This window comes from Nyctibius grandis, chromosome 4, assembly GCF_013368605.1.
Source record: "Nyctibius grandis isolate bNycGra1 chromosome 4, bNycGra1.pri, whole genome shotgun sequence".
In the NCBI taxonomy this organism is placed as follows: domain Eukaryota; kingdom Metazoa; phylum Chordata; class Aves; order Nyctibiiformes; family Nyctibiidae; genus Nyctibius; species Nyctibius grandis.
In genome coordinates this window covers 18,177,573-18,189,173 of record NC_090661.1, presented here as the reverse complement: position 1 = coordinate 18,189,173, position 11,601 = coordinate 18,177,573, and the positions used below count along the sequence as shown (strand labels likewise).

General features: G+C 56.9%; 1 protein-coding gene across 6 annotated transcripts in view; it reads right to left on the bottom strand.

Moving 5' to 3' along the window:
• Positions 1-2,139: 2,139 nt before the first annotated feature.
• The window catches only part of DUSP8 (dual specificity phosphatase 8), a 42,003-nt gene continuing 32,541 nt past the window's right edge, over positions 2,140-11,601 (bottom strand). For all 6 annotated transcript variants that reach the window (XM_068398280.1, XM_068398283.1, XM_068398282.1 and 3 more), the window contains 4 exons: positions 5,872-6,038; positions 4,005-4,164; positions 3,673-3,796; positions 2,140-3,287 (listed from right to left, as the gene is read on the bottom strand). In XM_068398280.1, the coding sequence (XP_068254381.1) occupies positions 2,195-3,287; positions 3,673-3,796; positions 4,005-4,164; positions 5,872-6,038 (1,544 nt within the window). In that variant the 3' untranslated portion in view covers positions 2,140-2,194. The remainder of the gene's footprint in view (positions 3,288-3,672; positions 3,797-4,004; positions 4,165-5,871; positions 6,039-11,601) is intronic.

Sequence of the window (11,601 nt, the reverse complement as noted above, 5' to 3'; positions counted from 1 at the left end):
CACACTGATGGATGGCACTGGGCTTTCAAGGGATGACTATGAGATCTCTCGCCCTCATGTGGGGAGAGAGGCAGGTGGTCCCTGGCTCTCCAGCCACCCCTGTCCCTTCCCACCACATCTTGGGGAACCAGGCAGGAGCACCTGGGGGTCCCCAGCATCTCACCAACTGGCCCCATAGAACACCAGAAAAACTAAAGCTGGCCTGAAGAGAACAAGGAGCCCCTGGGGAGACTTGCTTTGACTGTGGACACAGAGGTGTTTGGGAAGCAACCAGCTGAAGCGAGCAGTCCCTCCTCACACGATTGCAGCCCCACCTTGCACACCTCTGCTTTGTGTTCAGTTTTAAACCTGAGATCATTTGGTTTTGTCACGTGTAGTTTGATTTAAAGATAGAAACGAACGACGAGAGGAGGAGCAAGGGAAAGAGAGAGAAATCATGTGGACCCAGAAAAGAAAAAACATCACTCCGAGGATGACACAGGACACAGACATGCACAAACGGAGACCCCTGAGGTATTAGCTTTGCAAACTAGCGCAAGACAAGGGAGAAAGCAAAGACAGCCACAGGAAGAGATGTGCTTTGCAGCGGAGGCAGTTCAGTGCCTACAGCTCCAGAAAGCAGCTTCTCAGCAAGCCTGGTGTTGGGGTTTGAGGGCAAGAGCTTGGCTCCCCACTGACACGAGGGGAAGCAGCCAAACGCTTCCGAAAATACATCAGTTGTGCCCCCTGTGCGCTTGCAGAGCTTCATGTCTGGCCGGCTTATACCCGCTGGAAAGAGGGAAGCCGGCCTGGAGGGGAACAGGGCTGGGGAAGTCCCAGCACCTGCAAATATGCTCCCCATGAGTTTCTCAGATGAGAAGCAAAGGATGGGGGAAGCCTGAAAAACCACCACCCCCAAAGGGAAAACGATGCCCATACCTCCCAAGCAAGGTGGCTGAGGCAAGGGAGAGCCAAAGGGCTGGGGTGGGCAGGCAAGGCACCCCCCTGACAAGAAATCCCAACTACCACCAGCCTCCCCTCCCTGCCTTCGCTGCAGCAGCCTCTGATGCCTTCCCCTTCCCCACACAGCTGGAGGTGACACCCGGCACCCTTCCCTCTGCTTCGGGTGACTCCCTCCTTGCCCTCTCCAGTGAGGATGGGCAGCCCAGGGGAGGGGAGGGGCACATGGCTGGGAGAGAGTGACAACCAGGATGGGGACAATGGCTGGGATGGGATGATGGCCAGGTCAGGGGTGATGGCCGGAATGGGGACGAGGAGAAGCAAACAGAGACGAAGGAATGAAGAAGCAGCAGCAGCTTCCAGAAGAGAGTTTTCTGGCTCAGTTTGTGTTGTAAGAAGGTTTTACAGTTTGCTCGTACACTTGTTCATTTCTAGAAAAAGTGCCCACAAGAGTCTCCTGTCCCCTTGTCGCTGTGCCCGGAGGGAAGGAGGGGGGGAAATCTTTGTAGTCGACATGAGCTATAGAAGGAGCCACAGGCCTCAGATATTGCTTAGAAACTCGTATTTCAGATTTAAATACCATACACAGTAAAAATAGAGCTGAAAGTACCGCCCCACATTGTCTGCAAATCATTGCCAGAATGAACAGCTTCAATAAATTAAAAACAAAACAAAAAAATTGAAATATTATTTACGTCTCAATAAAAATCGCAGTAAAACCATTTACCTTTTCCTTTGTGTGTGTGTTTTCGATTTTTTTTCTTTATATTATATATAATATATATTTATATATGTATAGGGCTGCTCCAGTGCAGCATTTTTAGGATACTTAGCCAGAGAAACAGGAGGAGCATGCTTAGTGCACCAGGTCACAGGGAAGAGACGGCCGTGGTCCCCCCTACAGGCGCTGTGCCCCATCCCTGCAGCCAGAATTGCAACCCCTGCCCCTTCCCGCTCTAATTTTACGCCCAAATTTCGAGCGTGGGTCTCTGAGGGCTGGGACCCCCAGGGGATGGGGGGGAAAGACCAGGGTGGGCGCAGGAAGGACACTAAGCATCCACCGTTATGTTTCCTGACTCTGGGAAGCCTCGTCTGCCTTCGCTTTGATTTCAGCGCGTGCGCTCCCGAAAATGCACACATGGGTATAAATACTCCCGCCCCAACCCCGCCGCCCCCCTCCCCTCCCCTCTCCCCCCAGCTTAAATATCCCCCCCCCCCATCCCTGTCCCCACTCTCCGGGCATCCTGGGTGGGTGTCAGGACACCTCAATGATCTCCATGCTGCCCGAAAAGCTGGACTGTTTGCCGATTTTGCCCAGCTCTTCCCGGGCCCTGCCCTCAGACATGGTCTCCTCGAACTCCATCTGGCAGCTCCTCCGCTTGAACTGCTTCTCGGCGCCGGCCTCCTCGTGCCAGCTGTGCCGCCCGTCCCGCGGCTCGGCCCGCGCCTTGTCCCTCAGTCTGATCTCGCAGCTGCCCGCCACCGCGCCGCAGCCAAACGGCGGTGGATACGGGCCGGCTCCCGCAAACAGGCTCCCGCCACTACCACCGGCGCTGCCGGAGTCCGTGCCAAAGTACCAGCCGGCCTCGCCAGAGGGGGTGCTGGGGGACTCCAGGTGCACCCCACTCCAGGCGCCGGTGGTGGCGGCACCAGGAGCGGCGGCCGGCTGGCCGAGCCGCGGTGGCAGCCCGTCCTCAGCGCCAGGGCTCTTGCGTGCGGTGCAGGCCCCGCCAACGTTGAGGCTGAGCCCGTGGGCCGGCGAGCCTGCCGGGTGCCGGTGCTTCCGCCGCTGCCTCACCTTGGCCTCCAGCAGGAGGTCGGGCCCGCTCGGCCGGTCGGGGCTGTCCGCCCCTGGGGAGAAAGGGCCGAGGCCGCCAGGGCCCGAGGGGCTGTCTAGCTTGCAGAGTTTGGGGGCGTCCCCAGGGCCAGGGGGCCCAGGGGGGTCCTGCCGCAGGCCGGGGGAGTAGGCGGACTTGATGTCCAGGGAGAAGGAGCGTTTCAGGCGGTTGGTGTCCTGGATGCGCTCAGAGGAGAGGTGCAAGCCGTTGAGCCCCTGCTGCAGGCTGGTGGGTGACAGGACCTTCGGGGTCCCGCCTTGCCGCTCGGGGTCACCGTGGGGGGATGCCGAGCCGGTGCCTCTCGGCACCTCCTCGGCCTTCTCTGAGGTAGGTGGTGGGGGGTGCCGGCTGCCCTCAGCCGCCTCTGCCAGGTCCTGCTGGGCGTCCCCCTCGCCCCGGTCACCCTTTGACTTCAGGGCCTTGAGGAGCTTCAGGCTCCTCTCGTACTCCAGGAGCTGGCCCAGGAAGTTGAAGTTGGGCGAGATGGACGGGCGACGGTCCTTAACGAACCTGCCGAGAGGCACAGACAGCCCCAGTTGGTGCTTGGTCCTTCAGCGAGTCACCCCTACTCTCTCAGCCTCTTTGGGGAGAAGAGGTATTGTCCAGGACCTTCTGACCAGACCCTCCAAAGAAAGGGGTCTTGGGGAACCATGGGGCCTCGGGATGCCCTAGGGGTAGAGCTGGGACTGCCTCCCCCTCCATTTTACCGCTCCCAACCATTCCTCATCGCATTTACGAAGGGAGGTTTGGTTTGGTTTGGTTTCACTGGGACTCAGCCAAGGCAAGACAGAGCTTCAAGGAGCTCCCACCCTCTCCTTCTGGGCTCAGTCTGCTTTCCTTCCCTGGAGCAAAGCATACCAGCTTACCCCCTCCCTGCCCTCTGGGGAAAACTCACCTGTAAGCATCATCTGACGACATACCCATGGTCTTCATGATGTAGGCGATGGCGATGGTGGCCGACCGGGAGATCCCGGCCAAACAGTGCACAATCACCTGGCAGCTGGACACCTTGGCCTTGTCTGGAGCATGGTAGAGGAGACAGAGAGAAAAGCATTGACGCGGTCAGAGATGGCTAGCAAAATTACTCTAGCCTCCCTCCCCAACCCTCAACCCCTTTGTGTGAAAGAACAAGGGTTGCTGGGACTAAGACCATGGAGGACAGAAGACAAGTTCAGGTTTTGAAGGCTGAGGACTGGAGGGTCTGCAACCATTGTAACAAAAGCTCACCAATGAATTCAATGGACTTGTCCAGCCAAGGAAGCAGCTTCTCACAGTAGTTGTCATTGACAGGAATGCGCATGAAGTGACTATCACAGATGAAGTCTGGCTTGGGACAGGAGTTGCTGGCGTTGAGGACATAGCTTATCCCATTCTGCGTCATCAAGTCCTGGTGGGAAAGGAGTGATCGAATGATCAGCTGAGTTCAGCCAGCACCAAGTGCTGAAGATCTGCCTTGCCATGCACTCCCTGCCTTTTCCCATCGCAATATTTTCTCCTGTGGGTCTCCCACTGCTGCCTTGGCCTAGCTGATGGTAGTACAGCAGAGACCAGCTGAGAAGGTTGCGTCAATTTAGATGACACAGGTTTGAACTCATCAGAGAACTGGCTTGCTGGGTGCATACTGCTGCAACCACACCAACCTCCATTCCTTCCCTCACAGGGCTATGGCCAGCTTCACCTATATGCAGTGCTGACACGGAATTTATGGCTCATCTGACCCCCATCTCTTTCCCTGTCCCATCAGATTAGGTATCACCTGCACAACTGGGGGCAGGTTGCTTATAAAAAATGCGGGAACATCTGTGCCACCTGCTGGGTCTCAGTGCCTAGTCTGCACTATTCCAGGGAAGACTGAGAATCAAACAGGAGGAGAAAACATGGAGATAAAAGAGTCCTTTCACACGTCGGAGTGCGTGGAGCTGTCATGTGGGATCTCTCCTTTGCAACGTGCTGGAGAAGAGAAGCATCACCCCTGCACGGCCTCCACACTTGATCCCACTCTGCTGCCTATGAATAGAGCATCTTCTGGCCACATCGTGGGGATGGCAGAAAACACAGCTCCAAAAAATGAACAAAACCCTCTGAGGAGGCGGGAGGGAAGGAAACCATCAATTTCCCTGCCTGACATTGGCTCCTCAGGAGACCGCACCAGGATTTCGGCCCTGGCTTTCCAGTGGCCAGTTCCTGCCCGCCCCAGCAGGCTCTGCAGAGCCCAGCATCAGCTCAGCGGAGCCAGCCCAGCTCCTGGGCTCACATTCTTGGCATTTTTCTCTTTCATTTCCTTCTACTCCCTGTATATAATTTCTCTCTCCCTCCCTTCTGTCTCCAACCTCCCTCTGGCATCGTGGTCCCTCTCCCCCCTTGCCTGCCCCAGGCGAGGACGCCTGGCTGGCTCCCTCCTGCCCGCGGTAGGCAGGCACCCGGCAGCATTTTAACTGCAATTCCTCTTTCTTTCTTCTCGACATTATTTTTCCTTTAAACAAAATTCCTTCCCTGGTGTGACATCACAGCACAGCCCTTCCAGAACCTTTAAAAGAGCACTGTCCCTCTTCTCTCCTCTCTCCCCACAGCAAAATTTCACTGATTTTTTTGGGCCTCCTGAACAAGCCCCTGGCCAGAGCTGCCTGTCCCCACGCTGCTGCAGCTAAATAACCCAGCTTGTTCCCACTCTCTGGCTCCCAAGGGGATCGCACGGTTGGTGAAAGTGGTATTATCTGGCAGCTTGGCTGACTAGGCAGGTGGGTGCAAAGCTAGCTCCTGTTCCACATCTGCCTCCAGCTGTGGTAACTTCACCTCCAAGCCCAGGTGTTTTCCTGGCCTTGTTCCTCCTGCCTCTGAGTTTGCTACGGGCACTTGGGAAGAATTTGACCACCCCAAAGCTCATCAATATAGGACAACTCATCCTGCAACCACCCTCCCCAGTTGTGCCAGGCTCTACCTATACACTCCCTGGCTTCAGCCTCCTGGTAAGGTCAGACTGACCATGCGTGGTCCTCCCAACGGGCAGGAGAAGAGTCCTTAATGCCCTCATCCCTCTGCATGACCAGAGTCCCAGATGGGACAGGGCGGATGTGTCTCCTCGACATGGTCATACCTTGTTTAGGACATCTTTCTGGGAGCCCAGGTAGAGATGTGGCAGGATGCGTGTGGGGCCGACGTTGGCCACAGGCAAGCATGGCTGGGAGATGCTCATCGGCAGGATGGCAGCTGGCTTCCCCTCGCAGAGCCCCGGGAAGCAGGACGAGAAGGTCGCAAAGCCTCCTGTGGAGAAAATGGGGACACTGAGCTCGTAGCAGCGACACCAAGACCATCGGTACCTGGCACCCCAAGGCCTAGGCTGGGGACAAAGCGGTGATAACCCTGCAACACTGAGAACAGAGCCTCGAGGAGTAAAAAGCCACCAGCCATTGCTAACCAGTGTAGACACGTTGTGATGACTGTGTCACACGCGTGGAGAAAAGAATGGAGATGCAGCTCTGATTTTTCCTGCTGCAGATGGATATTAACGCACACGTGAGGCATCCTGTACCCCCTCCTGCTCTTCACAACTTCATTCAGACAAACAACAGGAAGAGAAAGTCCTTTTCTTGGCTGCCTACTACTCTGAGGACAAGCAGGGTCACTTTTTGATAGCAAAACCTGCCAAGGCAGGATGATGACAAGCAAGCCCATTGAGGTGCAAAGCTCCCTGGGTTGGGGAGGTCAGCCCAAACCTTGCCACAACAGCTACACTCACACATTGTGGTTTCTCAGAGATGCCCCCTCTGGCCAGCCCCACTGAGCCCATGATTTCCACCACGTTGGACCAGACAGGCACATTGGTACCTGCAGGCCATTGCTGTTTTTCACGTTCTGACCTTACTGAACGTGACAGCAAGCAGCACCCAATTTACTGCACCAGGCTGCTGGGCAGTCATACCCAGCTTGAGCATCTTGAAGCCAAATATTGAGAGAAAACACCCAGCTTGGGCCGTGGTCAGTGGCATCTGATAGCTAGAGCTATCGTCATGGTGTCTGGCACCATCAAAAGCACGGTCTAATTGCCAGTGAGCCTGCCTGAAAACCAGTCCCCAACTCAAGCAGCAAGAGCACTGACTTGAGCAGGGCAGCAAGCATTGCCCTTCCTGCGTGGTGGGCAGCTTGGGGAGCTGGAAAACCCCCAGTGCTGTTGCACATCCTGCGCGGTTGCATAAGGCCACTGGTGATCCTGATTTGCTCTTGCTCACCAATCCCATTCTCCGGGGTAGAGCCAGGTCTGGCTAGTGGTGGCCCAACCTCACTCCCCTCCAGCTGAGGACATCTGGGCAGCAGCTTGGTGCAATGAAGAGGACCTTGGGTTGTATCAGCCCAACCAGTCTCCCTTGAGGTTTTCCCAGTCATATGAATAAGCAGATGCAGCTTGACATCACCCAAAGGTCAGAGACGACTCTGGGACTTGACCACCTCTGACTGTCAGAGGGACCAGGATGCCCCCATGAGATTCTTCTGAAAGTCCAAGTTTCTGGACTCAGCACCATGGGAATCCCTGACCCATCTGCACAGCTAAACAAGACCTTTTAATGAGCCTTTGGTAGCGATCTTTCCACTCAGTCTCTCTCCCCTTTGGAAGCAGGGCAGCCTTGGCACATTCTCAGTTTACCTTCTCCACTTTGCCAGCATTTCTGCTGACCCTCCTGGAGTACCTCCCTGGCTGCTGGTGTGGTGCCCAGGCTCTGACGAGGTATGACTGGTGCTGCAGACAACCCACCCCACATGTTTGGGAGGTGATGGTGATGGAGAAGGCAAATCAGCGCACAAAATTGTGCTCACACCACCTGGGAACATCCAAGGTACTCCACCACCCTCCATCTCAGCAGCTCCTGGTGTCAGCTCCCACTGCCCCAAGAGGAAGGTGTCCTCCAACCAACCTCTCTCCTCCCCTCTCTTACCTGCCTGGCTGGCAGCTAACACAGCTCCCAGCTTCCAAACCAGCCAAGCCGGGAGGGGTAGAGTTAAAGCACCTTATCTTCTCTAGCACTTCCTTTTCTCTGGCTCCCTCTGAAATGACATCACCTCTCAACTGGGACATTAAATCAGAGCGAAAGCAGGAGGCCCAGCGCAGGTGCAGCGAAGCTCTGGTTACTGCTTATCCCTGTGCTGCGTCCCCATTGCCAAGGAGCGTAAATCACTGGCCAGTGCACTGCGTGGACACGTGAGACCTCCCTGCTTCACCCCGCGCTTGAGCACACGCCACTGATGCCTGGGGGATGCTCAAGCAGGAACCCTGCGGGAAGGGTGTCCTGCAGCTGCCCCCAGGGAAGCCTGCAGCACACGGGATCGAGTGGGGCACAGATTTGACCCCTGGACACATGCAAAACATGGGAATTTTTCCAAAGGAACACAGCACATTTTTGGGGAGCCAGGGGCACAAAAGTGCAGCCCCGGGGATGGGTGCCTGCTCTGGTCCCCAGGCCCCAGCCTCTCGCACTCTCATACCCGTCAAGAGCCGCCTGGGACCGTGTATGGCTTCGTATCGCTCTTTAAAAGCCGGGAGCATTGGGTGATCTCATAGCTAAAGCAGGTTGGGGCACGCCGCTCTCTCCCCCTTGCCCGCCTCTGCCGGCACTCGCCCGCAGCAGATCCTCTGCCAGCCCTGCCTGGGGAAGTCCAGGCAGGGGCAAAGGGGGTTGCAAAGCAGGCAGGGATGTTTGCAGAGAGTGGCAGCAGCACCCTCGGCTGCAGTGCCTACCCCAGCACGCGGCCAGCAACCAGAGGATGCCGGCACCTGAAATGATGCCCATAGGTCGCCCCACTTGTCCCAAGCAAAGCCTCAACCCTGTGTCTGGGAGCCCGGGCACGGTCCCATCCCGCCTGTCCTCATTTCCCCCATGCTTGCAGCTGCTGAGGGCAGCCGGGGCTTGAGGGAAACCCTAGAGATGGGGCCGGGGGTACCTGACGCCATCCCAACCTCGAAGCGACGCTCACCCCACCCCGTGCCGGCTGCTCTAGCATGCCTTTCATTTTTAGAAAGCGAAGCAGCTCTTCCAAACAATCCCAAAGGCAGTGAATGTCCCTGGCTGGGCTCCAACTGATACCTGGGCTTTCCCCCCTCCATACCCTGGGCCATGGATCCCAGCTTTTCCTTTTCTTCCTAGTCTTTCCTCTTTTATTCGCAGTGCTGGTGCTGGGAGCGCTGTTTCTCCTGGCATGTGGGGAATTAAGCTCAGGAAAGATTTGTACATAATGTGGAGTGGGTGCTTGGGGATCTTTGGTTTCTTCTTGATGCTCCTCTCGAGCCTGGCGAGGGCTTGCTGGGGAGGAGCTGGTCCCTGCATGGCACAACCCCATGCTCATGGCTCCAGTACTCCTGAGGGCTCTGAAAACCATTCCCTGGAAAACCCAGTTTCTTCCAGCCTCCTGCAATTACCTTGAGGCAGAGGTGGGGCCCAGGAGGAGAGGGGGGGATGTTTGGGCACAGGGAACCAGGCCCGAAGTGGGGACACCTTCACTGCTCCTGCTGAAGATGGAGGAAGGAGGAGCCAAGAACCAGCATCAGGCACGTCTCTGAGAGGGCTGGGGGGTGAAAATCATCCTCGCCAGCTTTGGGGAGTTCATTCAGCAATACCCCCAGAGACATAAATACCCTTAGCGGTTTCCAGCTCAAGGTGGGGCTGAAGAGAAATGCAGCCTTCAGGAGGGAGGGGAGTGCTGTCACCCCCCACAGGGGAAAGAGGAAAACCCAGACATGGGGTGTTGAAGCAAGTTAGTGCCAGAAGAGTGTAACAACTGAAACCTTGTTTCCTACCCCATCCTGGGCTTCGCTCGTGGGGTGCTGACCCTCCCTTCCACCTCTGGCTCTGCCCTGCAGGGACCCCTCTGGGCCAGCGCCCAGCCCTGCTCTGAATGGCCCTGGCAGCAAACAGAGGAGGGGAAAAAACCCCACAACTTCTCCCCCACCCTCATCTTGGCCAAGCCCTCCTCTCTGCACTTCTTCCAGCTGAACATCTATGACAACCTCCCAGTGAAACTGGATTTGTTGGGAGAACAGATGCCGCAGAGGGAAGGCGGCCAGCCCGGGAATCCTTCCCAAGCCCATCCACCAGCCTGAGGGGAGATGCCAGTAGCATCTTTGAATAAGCCCCTGTGGTACCAGCACTAACTATTGGGGTGCCCTGCGACTTTTCCCTTGAGCAGCACAGTGAGAAGCCCCTTTGTCAGTCTCTCTTTGCACCAGCAGCTGCATAAGACCATGAGATGGCTATAACCAAAATGGACAAAAAGCCCCAGTGCTGGTTCTGGGCTGATGGGCATGGAAGGAGATCAGAAGGTGGAAGAAGAGATGTCTTGGACTGCCGAGCTGGGACCCTGCTGCACCTGGGGACACCCCCGCTGCGTTGGCTGTCACCTTCAGGTGGTCTCTGGGCACATCCAGCTCATGGTTGGGACACTGACAACATCTCAGGCATCATCTGCAAGTTGCCCTGCTCCCCTCTCTGCCAAGGCAGGGCAGCAGCGGTGGTGCAGGGAGGGTGACACAGAAGGTGACAAAGTCCTTGCTAGGGACAGGGATGTGGTGTGGCATTGTTTTTCTCCTGGTGGTAAGCCCCAGCTTTGAGGATTTACAATCCATTGATCTGCACAGGTCATTAGGAGAGATGCTGCTGGGGCTAAAACGGAGGTGTGGGGCACATCAAGCAGGCGTAGCCCAGCTACCTGCTGCTCCCTGCATCCCTCCCTGCACTGATGCCACCTTCCTAGGCTGGAGGCGTAAAGTGGAGACAGGGAAACGAGAGGGCTTGAAAACCTTCTCATGTCTCGCTCTGACGGCTGCAGGCTGCCCATTCATCTCCAGCCCCATGGACTCACCTCCTTCAGAGTCCCTTGAAATGACCCAACAGCTCTGGCCTCAATGCTGCACCCCCCTGACTGCAAGAAGCCATGAAAGGGCTGCCCAGGGCACCTGCCTCACCCCAAAACTGCTCTTTTGAGAGAGCCATGTGCCTCTTGAACACACCCAGCCCCATGAGTCTCCTAAATACCCCCCCAGAGACACACCGAGCAGCAGGGACGTGTCCTGTTCACCAGCCTCCCATGTGCATGGTGGAGCACATCCAACCCAAAGCAGCCCAGCAGGAAACAGGGAAGAAGAGGTGACATGTCACCTCACTGTGCCATCTGTCTGTGGCAGCAAGGAGGGGAACAGTCACAGCAGGAGCTGTAAGCTCTCCTGGACCAGCAGCCGCCACACCTCACCTCCTCACCCCCAGCTCTCACACCAGGAGCTGGCAGGAGACCTACGGCGGGTATTAAAAAGGTGGTTTATAGCCCACATTGCTCCTGTATTGAGTGTTAAAGAGCAGCAGCTGGAGCTGCTCAGAGACCGGTTTCCCGTGCAGGTGCTGGAGCTTTTGCAGCAGCCTGCAGCCCCACCAGTGGGTTTTGTGCCTGCACTTGCGCTGGAGACCCTCTGCCTCCCTAAAGCTCCCAGTGGCCGAGGGGGCTGAGAGAGGCTGGGCTCTGCCCAGCCCTCATTAAAATGCCTGAGGTGGCTGAGAGCCGCTGCCAGGGCGGCACGTGGTGAGGGGCAGCGGGGCATGCAAGTGAGCACGCGCCTCAGCTGCTGCTGGAGCAGCCGCCACGCCAGCACGGCTCCCTCACCGCTGTGCCAGCTTCGTGGCCACAATGGTGCCTGGATGCCCCCTCCCCACCACCCCAGACCCCTGGGGACACACTGTTCCCAATGCCATGTGTTAAACCACCTTGTTGAATTGAGGTATGGCAGGAGATGACAAGGGCCGGGGTGACCTGCACAACCCCAGCCCTCGCCTGCATCATGCTCAGCCTT